Here is a 13360-nt window from a genome sequence, read left to right on the forward strand (position 1 = left end):
CAAAGATTTAGTTAAAAGTTAACAAAGAGAACATGGAAAGAGTTAAAAAAAGAGAAGTGAACAATAATAAGTTCTTAAGGACACAAAAAGGTAGAAGATCTATTTCCATTCGTTCATTGGGTGCTTCTTCTATTCAACAAGTCCATACTAACAAGTCCATTCAAGACAAGTAATATAATTATTTGCATATTTAGGTCTAAAATTATATCTTGTAACGGAAAGAATATATGTAGTTAGGTACAGGTGGTAGTTTCAGTTTAGTAGAAAAAGTTTAATGACGTAGAACTTGATTGAGAATTGAGAAGGTGAAGGCATATGGAAAGATATTAGTTTAGCAAGATTCTGAAAAAAAAAAAAGTAATATATTGCCACAGGAATATGCTAAATAACAATGGTGCTATGGGGTGTAAATCCTAAATAACAATGTAGTTTGTCCACAGGAATATGTATGCTTGAATGATTTGTTTCATGCCATCGATATAGTATAAAACTTCCAAAAACAACTTTAATTCTGCTTCTTCAACATTTCTTGCCGCTCTCAATTGTCCAACCTGCAATTTGAGTCAGAATGAAAAGAAGAAGAAAAAGGAACAACTTCAGATCATAGAGACATTGGTGTGCTGCACAGCACAGACAGTGCACGATATTGCTTCAATTCAATAGTTTTGTTTCATGTCCATAGAGGTGAATTTGAATTTACTATGGTATTTGCAGGATATTGGAACTTTGTCTTTGTTCACAAAAAGTGAATGACATTGTTGCTGCTGCTGCTGCTCCTGAAACGGATTGGAGCTTCGATGCTCTTGTCTCCGAGCTCAATGCTTTGGAGAATAAACTCGCTGCCACATTCCACTGAACCTTTGCATTTTAATAAATCAACAACATCAAGATACTTATTCAATCATATGAGGAACTACAGTGAAAAAGAAATTGAGAAAGGGAGAAGCTTTGTATTTCATGCCCCTGAGTATGAGACAGTGCACGATTATGACAATGACAAAAGCGTTAGTAGTTGGAAAACGCTTCATTTGTGATGACCTTGATGCAGTGACTAATGATTTTGATGCTGACCCTGCTTTCGAAGTGCAATGTTACCTGATAAATAAAGTTTCAGAGGTAGAGCGTGCTTTGGCTAATGATGAAATTAGGAATAAGGTCTCTCAGCATTGGAGACAGCTCTACTGAATGAAAGACAGAATTCTATTTCAAAATAGAAAAAAACAAGGCAGGAGTTGGATAGAAAGTTTACACTCAATTTCAGTGCCGAATTGCAGAAGTACTTGATAATCACTTGACTGCAGTTCAAATTTCAATTAGACCGTGAACTGTCACACATAGAATAAAGGAAAATAAGAAATGATGCGGCGTATGAAGACCACAAGAGAGAAAAGCAAAAGCAAGAAAAGGCTGAATATGCTCTATATAAAAGATATAAATCTCAGACAACTTTTTAGTTGATCTGAAATCACAAAATGTACCAAAATTGAACCAGATTGTTTTACATATACAGGCTTATATAGAAAATAATTTTTTTTTGACATACTAACATCGTCGTGAAAGCAAGTGATGCATCTCCAAACTTATTTTAGTTAGTGATCATAACAATGAGTTTTAAAGGTCATTATGCTTTTAAAAAATCCTAATTTGAGTATTTGAGATTCAATGACAATAAAACATCAAATAGTTGTAAACATGCAAATAAAATGGCTCAAGAATCATCCAGGCAGCACCAGGTGCTGGTCTACCAGCTCTAATAACGAACTTCCAAAATTGAGTCAGCGCTGGGCGCCCCTGGCAGACAGCACCAGCAGAAAAACAAATTTTCGCATGCTTTCCACATTCCATACAATCTTAAACCAGGCTTTAGAAAATATATCATAAATCATTCGTCAAAAAGAAACCGAGAAGAAATGTTTTTGAGTTGGTGACTTAATTTGAGTATGATTAATCATTATTCCAAAAATTTTGATGAAGGATTCTAGAAATTCAAAGGATTTTAAATACTAGACAATTCAATTGATTCAATTGAATTCCCTTGATTTTCAAATTCCATTGTTTGGATAAAGTGTTGAAATTCCATCAATTGTAAAATTCTTTGTTTGGATAATGTAATTGAATTTTCTTCATTTAATTTTATTTATTTTAATAAAATCGACCCTAAACCCAAAAATTGGCCGAAAAACCGAAAAAATCGGCTAAAAAACCTAAAATCGACCAAAAGCCCTAAAATCGACTATAAACTCTAAAATCGGCTGAAAACCCAAAATTTAATCGAAAACCCAAAAATCGACCCTAAACCCAAAAAATCGGCCGAAAAACCTAAAATCGGCAAAAAACCCAAAAATCGACTATAAACCCTAAAATCGACCGAAAAACGAAAAATTGACCGAAAAACCCAAAAATGGACTATAAACCCTAATATCGGCCGAAAAATGGGTTTATATTCGATTTTGGGGTTTATAGCCGATTTCAGGATTTTGGGTCGATTTTAGGTTTTCTGTCGAGTTTTTTGGGATTAGGGACGATTTTATATTCTTCGGCCGATTTTTTGGGTTTTTGGCCGATTTTAGGGTTATAGTCGATTTTTGGAATTTTGGCCGATTTTAGGTTTTTTTGCCGATTTTTCAGGTTGCCAGCCGATTTTAGGGTTTATAGTCGATTTTTTGGATTTTGGCTGATTTTAGGTTTTCGGCCGATTTTTTGGGTTTTCGGTCAATTTTTGGTTTTTCGGTCGATTTTTTGGGTTTTCAGCCGATTTTAGAGTTTATAGTCGATTTTTGGAATTTTGGCCGGTATTAGGTTTTTCTGCCGATTTTTCGGGTTGCCGGCCGATTTTAGGGTTTATAGTCGAATTTTTAGATTTTGGCCGAATTTAGGTTTTCGGCCGATTTTTTGGGTTTTCGGTCGTTTTTTTGGTTTTTCGGCCGATTTTAGGGTTTATAGTCGATTTTTGGAATTTTGGCCGATTTTATGTTTTTCTGCCGATTTTTTGGGTTTTCGGCCGATTTTAGGGTTTATAGTCGATTTTTGGGCTTTTGGCCGATTTTAGGTTTTTTCTGCCGATTTTTTGGATTTTCGGCCGATTTAGCGTTTATCTTCGATTTTAGGTTTTTCGGTTAATTTTAGATTTTACGATCAATTAGTAATTTTTAAAAGTTTATAGAGAAGAAGGAATTTCAAATTCTTTGGTTTTAGGTGTCATTTTGAAATTCTCTAAATTTAACTTGGACAAAATACTTCATAAATTTCCATCATTTTGAAAATTCTTCAAATTTTCATCCAAACAATGTAATTCACCTCAAATCATTTGAATTCCCTCAAAACATTACTTTACCTCAAAAAATTCCCCCATCCAAACACACTCTAAGCTTCCCCATTTGCTTAAGCATGTGTATGGCAAAATCACATCCACTGCACAAAGATAAAAAGGTAATCAGTACAAACTAATCTAAACACAGATATCATATCATCGAAACACAATGGTAGCAACCAAACAACAAACCAGTCTATAATGTTAATTAACAACATCGAAACATACCTGATCGATCCCTCCTTATTAAGTCATGTTGCCGCTAAATCAGACGCCGTTATTTTCTTCTTCAGAATCCACTGCGTCATATCACCGCTTCTCCTTGGCAAGTAATATTCACTGAGGTACGTTAAACAACTTGCAGCCGTAGTTGTACCTATCAAAATCCAGATGATTGCCCACCATTTCCCGCCCGTTGTTTTGAATGAAAATTCGCCGTAACCAACCGTCGTAACCGAAGTAACGGAAAAATAAAAACTATCAATCCAATGTAGCTTCTCGATACGGTGTGTTGTGATTGTTCCAAGAGCAATTAACAAGATGATAACAACCACACAAATACAAAACTTAGCTCTCTTACTAATTTCTGTGTCATCAAACATCCACGCCTTTAGAGTTGGATTCCAGCTATCCTTGTTTCTCACTAACGATGCCTCTATTGTATCACAAATGTGTTCAAACACATTATTAAGTCGATAACTCACCACAAAACCCAACAAAATGAAAACACTTGTGATAATTTTTGCAACTGCGGTATCTGGAATGATGTCTCCGTATCCAACGGTGGATAAAGTCACTGCACCGAAGTATAAAGCATCTACGATTGTAACCGTTGAACTTGTGGTATTCTTCAAACTCCCATTCACGAGTTAAAATATAACCCCAAAACCAAGATAAATGAAAGGTAAGAGGTACCGATATAAAATTGTATCAGAATGATGAGGTGGCAGGAGCGGGGTTTCACTTTCATCCAATAGTGGATCTGTTTCTTCAGAGTTGTTGCCTTGAACGGTGGTATCACGAGTAATATCATTGGTAGTTTCATTCTTTAATTCTTAAGTAAGTAGTAGACATTATAAAAGTAGGGTGTTTTTGAGGGATGTCCGCCACCTAAAGTAGGGTGTTTATGCTAAGCTATAGGGTCCAAGCTATATACAAGAGATTCTATTTATAATTAGCTTTTCTAACTAACATCTTAACTTCCTAAACAACTTACTTACATAATTAACTTACTCAATCTAACATAATGTTATACACCTAAGACTCAAGAAAATACTTCTTGATAGTGTATGTTAACTATGTCATAAGTTAAAGTAGCTAAAATTGGTAGATAAGAGAAATACTGGTTACATGATATTTTGAACACACTCTAAAATCACTTTTATAATTGGCCAATTTTTTTTTATTTATTTTTTAAAAAAAAATCCTCTTATATTTATGTTATGTTTTCCAATGTTTAAATTTTAAACAATTTTGTGATTTTTTTAAAAAAAATCCTCTTATTTTTATGTTATGTTTTCCAATGTTTAAATTTTAAACAATTTTGTGTAAAAAAAAAACTAACCTATATTTCAATAAAGAACTAACATATATAAATGATATTTTTGGTACTTATTATTTGTCAATAAATGTAAAATACATTTTTTTTACTAATTACTATTGTCATTCTATTATCAAAACTGATATATAGCATCAAACCGCACGTTTAAATCTAGTTGTATAATGTTAATTAACAACATCGAAGCATACCTGATTAATTCATCCTTATCAAGTCATGTCGTCGCTAAATCTGACAAAGTTATTTTCTTCTTAGGAATCCATTGTGTCATATCGCCGCTTCTCCTTTGCAAGTCGTATTCGCTGAGGTGTGTAAACGAACTTGTAACTGTAGTTGTGCTTATCAAAATTCAGATACTTGCCCACCATTTTCCAGCTTTAGTTTTGAACGAATAATCACTGTCACCAACAATTGTAACCGAAGTAACGGAAAGGTAAAAACTATCAATCCAATGTAGCTTCTCAGTATAGTGCGCTACGATACGATTGTTTTAATAGCAATTAAGAAGACGACACCAACCACGGGAACACAAATTTTAGCTCTCTTACTCATGATATTTTAAAGTTTTATTAATTTTATATCATCAAAAAAGGCGGTTGAAACATGTGAAGTTAACTTTTGTAAAAAAAAAAGGCATTGATTGAAATTGAAAATAGAAACTTTTGAGAGATTCGAGTTCGAATAAAATTTTAAAGGACTAAAAATAAAAGTGGATATATCAAGAAGGACCAAATATATGTTTAACTCAAAATATAATCTATAAACATAATAAATCACAATATTTTACTTATATAAAATATAAATTAAAGAACATAGAAAAACAAAACTAATAATAAAAATAAAAATTGACCTCTACAACACTTTAACGAGTCAAATTCATGCTTATATATAAAGCGAACTAAATTTCATCATTCATCAAATAATAAATAAAATATTGAGATTTTCATTATAAACAATTAAGTACTTAACAAGTAACGATAAATTCAATTTAATAGTTTTAATTAGCAATTCATGACTTTGTATAGATTTTCATTATAAACAATTAAGTTATTTGCAATAAACTCATTGTTATTTTATTAGTTAATAAAAATCTCCCTACTGTTACTTAAGATGTCAGAAGTGTCAAAATAAAATAAGACGAAATAAATCTATTAAACAAATAATAAATTTTTTAGTATTATATTTCTTCTAACTTTTGACAAATAAACTGATTTAGAATAACTAAATATATTTTTATTATGGTAGCTAAGCATAAAATATAATTAATCATTCAAGTCAAAAAAAATATTTTGGGCATCATACTTAGGCTTTTTATCCTCTGTATTGTACCACCGTTCCAACAACATACTTGCTGTGAATAATTTTTCCTTTGGAAAATTGCTAACAATTTCTCAACATATTATTTGTATTTTATTTTAATTTGTTAGCTGCACCGTTAATGGCCTCTTAATTTCATGATATTTATTTGAAGAATAATATTACCTATTTTGAGATTCTAACTTTAGTCTAACTTTTTATCATTAATCATTCAAAAAAAGACAAAACAACAAAAACAAAAATAAAAACTCATTTCTAATTAAAACTTTTTTGTCAATGCATGCATTCCTAGTTCATCAAATAATTGCTTAGGTTTCAATGGTGGAAAAAAATAAAGGTTTTGGTTCTGAAACAAGGAAGCAACTTAAAGAGATTCGTTCAAATTGGGTTGTTTATGATTATTGTCGTGATTTTAGACGTTATGCCCGTGGTCTTCCTTATGAATGTCGCAAGACCAACAATCGCTTAACTGATCTTCAAGATGAACATTAGAGATTACACGCAATCATGATGCATTCTTGTGCCAATTATATATTGTGTCATAAATTTTTAATTATTTTAGATTGTAGAATTATGTATTTAATTTATTGGAGAATTATTTGGTAACACGATGAAGAAAATAGGTATTGGTACCTCTCCAAAATTAATTATTTATTTAAAGATAATTCAATATGTAGATATTAAGTAATATACTCCACAAATTTTAGGATATACTGAGAGTTTATCTTATTTATTTGTTATTTTGTATTGGAATTTTTTTTTTTTACACATGTATATATAATATATTGCTATTTTGTCTGTAAGACTTGATAAATTCATTCCGACCTAAAAAGAAATTCATTCAATTGACAATAGTTAGGTTGAACATTTCGTAGTTATCCGAGTTTAAATTTGAAATATTCGATTTATGTGTGTATATTTGTCACTTCATTAACAATGTGTTTGGTATGAAAGAAATGATGAAGAGAGAAATAATAATAAATAGAAATAGAATAGAGATATGTAAATCTATTTTATTTTCGCCTCTTTTCCTCGTCCAACACTTTCTCTTACTTATTTTTTCTCTCTTTACAACTTATCTTTTAATGGTGAATAAAAAAAATTGGTTCAATGGTGAAAAATTTGAGTAGTTTTTTTTTTTTTTTTTCTTTTTACTGACACATAAATTAGAGTAGCTATGAGTACTAGATTCAAATTCTACTACTTCCATATTGCACACCCAAATGATGTTTTCTCTTCTCACCTCCCGTGAATCTTTTATACCCCTCAATATTTCAATTTTGCCCTTGCAGAAAAATTCGGTTCGCAGAAACCGAAAATTGTACTACTTTAATATGGCCCAATATAGATTAACTTGATATTGGGGGCCCTACAAGTAAATGTAACTCCAATATAAGTCCACACAACGATTAAAAAAAAAAAAAGTGATAAAAAATGGTGGTTTATCATCTCCGTTTTTTATATGCTCAAATCTATTAAAATACACCGTCAAAAAATTCTGATAAAATGTTGTACAGTATTTTAGGAATTTTGATGAGAAATCACCATAAAAAATATGACAATGGGACTTTAGATTTTCCTATGAAAAGGTTAAACCATTTGTCTAAACAATTGTGTGCATAGATAAAATTGTCCTTGATAAAATGTAGTCATTTATCTTCTTTTTTTGTGTGTGAATGTGGGTTTTTTCTTAATTATTTGTTAATATAGCTCCTTGATATAATGAACTTAATGCCGAAGAACACTTGTATGAAATGGTAAGAGATCTCTTCCGGCTTAACCAAAGATCTCGGATTCGAATTTAACTCTACAAATGCAACATTGGTTAAATTCTCTTGAGGGAGAGCTTTGCTACCCTTTGCAGTCCTACCTGACTCAAAAAATTAATCTTTATAATTGCTCGTAGCGAATACAACATTCAAACCCAAAAAAAGAATGAACTTGACCATATTAATTCAAAAAAAATAATGCATTACGCATACAATTTTTTATGTCCACACTTTCTTTAGATATCTATCTGTATAGCAAAACTTGAGTTCCCTCCACAAGTGTTTCAAATTTTAAATCACTTTTCTGTAATTGTTTATAGTTTATGTACCATATAAACAGGAACATTGAATTATAAAGTGAAACCAACCACAACAATTCTTCTTAAATTTTGTATCCACCATTCTCTTCAACAAAAAATCACCAACCAGTCATCAACTATGCCTATAGCTTCAAGAAGAAAAAGAACAAAACAAGCCAAGAAAAAAACCAAACCTTTTACTCTGTCCAACCAACATTCAACAGCTTCTGTTCAACTCCAAACAAAAGGTGATCATCACTCTCTCTGTCATCTACCTGTCTCACCCTCTTTTTTGTTGTTTTTTGTGTTTTTTTATTACTTACATCCTTTGTTGAGTATCCTATGTTTTTTGAAACAATTATTACTTTCCACTTCATACCCTCATTTTTTCTTTTCTTTGTTTTTCTTTTGATAACAAATTGGTAAGCAAAAAATAGATCTTTAACACAAATGGTATATATAAATATTATATCCCTATGTTGTAGACTTGTAGTTGAAGTTTTTTTTTTATCTGCAGGTTTTTTTGTATCTGAAAATCAAAGCAAAATGGAAGGTAATTTGAATGGGACATTGGAAAAGACAGAAAAGGTGGAAGAAGAATCATTGAGTGAAGATAAAGATGTAGCTGTTGAAGTATCTGCTGATGATGATTTTGATGGAAAATCTAAGTCTCAAAGTGATACAAAAGATGATGTTGATGTTGATGTTGATATTGATGAACATGTTGATTCAGACAAGGTAGTGGAAGAGACAGAAAATGTTTCTGAAACTGTTGCTGAATCTAGTGATGCTATAGAAGCTAATCAAGTTGAGAATATAGTAGCATCAGAAGAAGATGAAGAATTGGAATTGAAGGAAGAGAAAGGGGAAAATTTTGAGGTGGAACAAACTGAATTAGCTACTTCAAAGGATAATAATGAAGTGGTTGAAACAGTTAAGGACATGACAGTTGATGAAGATGAGAATGTTTTGTCTTCAACTGATGTGGTTTCAATTTCAAGAGAAGTTGTTTTGGAGACAAGTGATCCAAAATCTAATTATGAGGTTGAAAAGGTTGTTCCTCCAAAGGGAATTGAGGAACAACTAGATGTTCAAGAGTCATCATCTTATGAAAGTGCTAAGGAATCTCTTCAACCATCTTCAAATGTTGTTGATTATGAAAGCAATAGTGTCACTGAACAAGACAAGATTGAAGAATCTAAGGGAATTGAAAATCAAGGGGTAAGTTTTTATCATAATAACTTTTTTCTATGAATATTTTAGTTATTGCTACTTAGTAGTTGTTGTCAAGTTTTAAGATTTATATATAATGATAATGATTCTTGTCTTTCTTTGTGATAGAGCATTTTTGTTGTGACTCAAAGGCAACAAACCTCATGGAAGAGTTGTTGTGGACTCTTTGAAATTCTTGGTCATGGTGATAGATAATTCAAGGTGAGAGTAAACTCTAGTTAAATATTTCATCTTCACTTATTGGGCACTGACACGCCACCGACATTTATAATTACATTGAATTATGTCTTTTTTCAAATTATTATCAATATCAAGGTGTCGGTGTCGGTGTCGGTGTCATGTCCGGTGTTCGTGTTTGTTTCCTAGTACTTCATAGATTTTCACATATGCTACTAACCAGTGGCCTACAAATCATATTCATAGTCTTAGGTACTATGTTGCACTAATCTATAAATGTGTGATATTTGTTTTAATAGTAACAAATACTTTTTGGTCAAAAAAAACAGTAACAAATAATTTCAAAAGATGCTCTTGAAGAATCAAAAGCCTAAAGTTAAGTCAAATGACTAAAATGTTGAGATGATATCTTTAACAAAAACTTGTGAACCAAACTTGTTGGGATTTCACTACACAAATATTGGTCGATATCTAAAGTTAAACATCTCATCATTTATCACATATTTTCCCCCTAAGTAAGTTCAAACAGTGTTAAACTGGTGAGTGTGTGTGTGTGAGTGTTTGTGCACACTGCATGTGGTAGATCTTATTTTGTTGGTTCAATGCTACTAAATTGAGAGAATAGACAATTTCGTCCATAAAATTGAAATCATTGGTCAAATTCATCATTGGCTTTTACAAATTAGCAACTTCGTTTCTGAAATTATAACATCACTTAATGTTGTCTAGTGAATGAACTTAGCAAATGGACCCTTTTGATTGACATGTTACTCTATCATGAACGAAATTGCTAAGTTATGAAAGTCGAAATCAATTTAACCTATAGTTACAATTTCATAGATGAAATTGCCAATTCAAATTAAGCTGTCGGTCTAATCTAATTTATCTTCAAAAGTTGCACTAAACAAAGTTAACATGCTCTTGAGTGGTTGTAACTTTGCTTTGGGTCTATTTTCTAACTTCTGAATTGTCGTTCAAAATTGTAGTTGGGAGATTCAAAGGAGTGTTGGCCCTTGAGCAAAGGTATATTGAGGCATTGCAAGTCACATGTTGTGATGGCACCCTTTTAAAAGCCAACAATTTATTTTTATATGTATACGTTGATTTGGAGGCTCATATTGTGAGGCATGTTGTTTTGCGTTTTCCTGTTGGGTTTGGTTTCAGAGTGGTGATATTTTGTCCCTTGTCAAATTTCAGTTGTCATGTTGTAAGCTTTCATAAACTACGAAATTATTTTACAGTTGGCCATCATATACATATTATACCAAGTAATTAAGTTCATGTATGTATGTTTAATTTCTTTTAATTATGATACCGGGTCCCTTAATCATTTGGTCCAGAGTTCAATTCTTAACCAATACATATGAAAAATATATTTGTTGGAAGCGGTCGACCGCCTTAAATGGATCAAGTGGCTTGTATACAAAACAAATAGAAAATTCTAATCAGTGTGTTTATCATATATCCTGTGGCTTAACAATGCCAACTTGTGGCTTAAGTAACAATGCCAACTTGTGGCTTAGTAACGTCAACTATAGAAGTGTAAGAAAAGCTCCAAGAACAATGTATTCTAAACATATCAACTGATGGCCAAGTAATTATCACAATAATAGTATACAACTAGAAGTGATCTTCAAATTAACAAATAGACTTTGCTCAAAACCAAACTCAACTAGAAGTGTCCTAAGATTTATTCCAAACTCATCACATGAGTCAATACTAAGTAGCATGAAAGTAAAAGAAAGTTGAAGTTATAGACTCAACTACACAATGTAGATTCAGAAACATATTAATATATTTTGCATCACTAAATCAGATCAAGTGTTGGATTATATATTTTGCATAATCCTTATCTACCATCGAAAATAAACATCAAAACTAATTAATAAAAAAAAAAAAAAAACTAATTAGCACTATACAAGTAGAAAATTAAGAAATCTGGTTCCCCGACGTCCAATTACAGCATTAGAATTGCAGTAGTGGATAGCGAGGGGAACACAATTATAGGCTTCAATTAAACATTGCAAACACATTACAAAAAATATGCAAGCATTAATAAAATCAATATTTGAAGCCACTGAAACATGTTAACCAAAATATCATTAAAAATATATTAATATATAAAATCGAAAAATAAAACAACAGAAACATTAACAAGAAAATTCGGAGAAGAAATAGTTAACTCAGTCCCTTAGATGTTCAATAAATCTGCGATCATAGCCGCAAATCATTACAGGTCTGTTAGTGACTCATCACAGTTAACTACCAAAAGTCCATTTTACTCAAAGTCCCATTAATAACGAAAAACCCATTAATAAAAACCGATCTTTTTCGAAAGAAATTCAAATTTTAGTTGTTCTCGCGTTCTCCCAAGACCAAAAAAGGGATTTTGGAAGTGAATTGAAAGAACAACACATATTACTATTGCTTCAAGGGAACGAGTCTGAATGGGAATTGAATTCATCCGCATCGACCAGATAGTGAAGCCTATAACATTTCGAATTGTAAAAATTAAACAGATGAACAAAAACTATAAAAACTGAAAAACCATAATGGAAGAAACTCTAATTTGAGAAAAGAGGCTAGGAGGAAGAGAAGTGGAAGTTAATGGCGCATAGAGAATGTGTGTTGTGGGGTTGATTATATAATGAAAGATGATTGATCGGACGGTGAGTAGATGAGTTATCGAACGGTGCATGTTTTGAGACTAGGTCTAACCCTAATTACCTTCACTCAAGCATGTCTAACCCTAATTACCTTCACTCAAGCATGCTGAATAGGGAATACAGTTTGGTTTGAATAAGACCCTTGAAATAAAATGGTGAATCAGTCTCTAAGAAATTGGGCAATTGGGCTTTTGTGTTTTGCACCTCCATTTATGCTAATACCACTTTTCTTTTCTTTTCTTTTTTATTTTAGCAAAGGCTCATTTTGATCCTCATATAATGTTCTAACCACTAAATTCATCAGTCTCTAATAAAAATAAAATCCAAATTAGTTAACGGCATTGACAAATTAGTTCATGGTTTGTTGCAATAGCCCGGTCTAATTTGTCCATTATATAAAAATGTCATAGACTCATTTTTCCTATAACCCAATCCAACTAGACTTGTGGACACTCGGAGCATTTCAATATGTGAAAAGGCAGCAATTATTTTTTCGTAAGTATAGGCAATAGTAAAATAGCATCAAAACTTATTATTGTGATGCTATTTATCTAAGCTTTTAACTAGTTGCACCTATAAACACTAGCACTCGTACAACAATTGCTCAAAAGGCACTACCAGTAGCAACCTTCAACCAAATGCAAATTCTTGGAAATACAACATGACATACCATGAGCATAAACAACTCTTAGGCGAGTCCATTCATGTAGGCAGACACATGTTAAAGACAGATGTTAAAAAAAATTGCAATTGTCTATTTCAATTGTTATTTTAATACATGTTGGATTTTCTATTAATTTTGAGACTACCCTACTAGAATGGAAATAAACGAAAAAATACATAAAAACATCTTTGTCTCTGAGCATATTCCTAAAGTTGCACCAAAACACATCAACCAGCAGAATAATAATAGCACAGATCAAAAGCCAAATACAAACAAATGAATGAATAAACAAATAATATAAATTATAAACTATAAAAAATAATAGATATCATATTCTCTTCTTTTTTATGGCTGAAGAACAGATATC

At 31.6% G+C, this 13360-nt stretch overlaps 2 protein-coding genes and 3 non-coding genes across 6 annotated transcripts; 1 reads left to right on the forward strand and 4 right to left on the reverse strand.

The window, feature by feature from the left end:
* Positions 1-3561: 3561 nt before the first annotated feature.
* Positions 3562-4355, reverse strand: LOC123922649 (two-pore potassium channel 4-like). The gene is made up of 2 exons (XM_045975344.1): positions 4275-4355; positions 3562-4158 (listed from the first exon to the last, which is right to left on the reverse strand). Exons 1-2 carry the CDS (start codon positions 4353-4355, stop codon positions 3562-3564), a joined length of 678 nt encoding a protein of 225 aa, XP_045831300.1.
* Positions 4356-8272: 3917 nt separating this feature from the next.
* LOC123882250 (FK506-binding protein 4) lies at positions 8273-10942 on the forward strand. 2 transcript variants are annotated; one of them, XM_045931069.1, is made up of 4 exons: positions 8273-8501; positions 8771-9474; positions 9595-9687; positions 10650-10942. In XM_045931069.1, the coding sequence occupies exons 1-3, from the start codon at positions 8393-8395 to the stop codon at positions 9679-9681; spliced, it is 900 nt and encodes a 299-aa protein (XP_045787025.1). In that variant the 5' UTR covers positions 8273-8392; the 3' UTR covers positions 9682-9687; positions 10650-10942. The 2 variants fall into 2 exon arrangements, with proteins under 2 accessions (XP_045787025.1, XP_045787026.1); XM_045931070.1 differs by lacking the exon at positions 8273-8501 and adding an exon at positions 8541-8675.
* A 493-nt stretch (positions 10943-11435) lies between these two features.
* LOC123882580 lies at positions 11436-11519 on the reverse strand. The gene has a single exon (XR_006799903.1). It is a non-coding gene; the product is annotated as a small nucleolar RNA snoR31 (small nucleolar RNA).
* Positions 11520-11597: 78 nt separating this feature from the next.
* LOC123882605 lies at positions 11598-11741 on the reverse strand. Its single transcript, XR_006799922.1, has one exon. It is a non-coding gene; the product is annotated as a small nucleolar RNA snoR136 (small nucleolar RNA).
* Positions 11742-11840: 99 nt separating this feature from the next.
* On the reverse strand, positions 11841-11926 carry LOC123882649. Its single transcript, XR_006799960.1, has one exon. It is a non-coding gene; the product is annotated as a small nucleolar RNA SNORD25 (small nucleolar RNA).
* Positions 11927-13360: the final 1434 nt, after the last annotated feature.

Source organism: Trifolium pratense, linkage group LG4 (assembly GCF_020283565.1).
Source record: "Trifolium pratense cultivar HEN17-A07 linkage group LG4, ARS_RC_1.1, whole genome shotgun sequence".
Lineage (NCBI taxonomy): Eukaryota > Viridiplantae > Streptophyta > Magnoliopsida > Fabales > Fabaceae > Trifolium > Trifolium pratense.

Excerpts from the sequence above, each read along its gene's own strand:
- LOC123922649 (XM_045975344.1), bottom strand. The coding sequence starts at position 4,355 with ATGAAACTACCAATGATATTACTCGTGATACCACCGTTCAAGGCAACA. Across the intron at positions 4,159-4,274 it reads AGATCCACTATTGGATGAAA|AATACCACAAGTTCAACGGT; the intron begins GTGAAACCCCGC and ends GGGAGTTTGAAG.
- LOC123882250 (XM_045931069.1), top strand. The coding sequence starts at position 8,393 with ATGCCTATAGCTTCAAGAAGAAAAAGAACAAAACAAGCCAAGAAAAAA. Across the intron at positions 8,502-8,770 it reads TGTTCAACTCCAAACAAAAG|GTTTTTTTGTATCTGAAAAT; the intron begins GTGATCATCACT and ends TTTTATCTGCAG. Across the intron at positions 9,475-9,594 it reads AGGGAATTGAAAATCAAGGG|AGCATTTTTGTTGTGACTCA; the intron begins GTAAGTTTTTAT and ends TCTTTGTGATAG.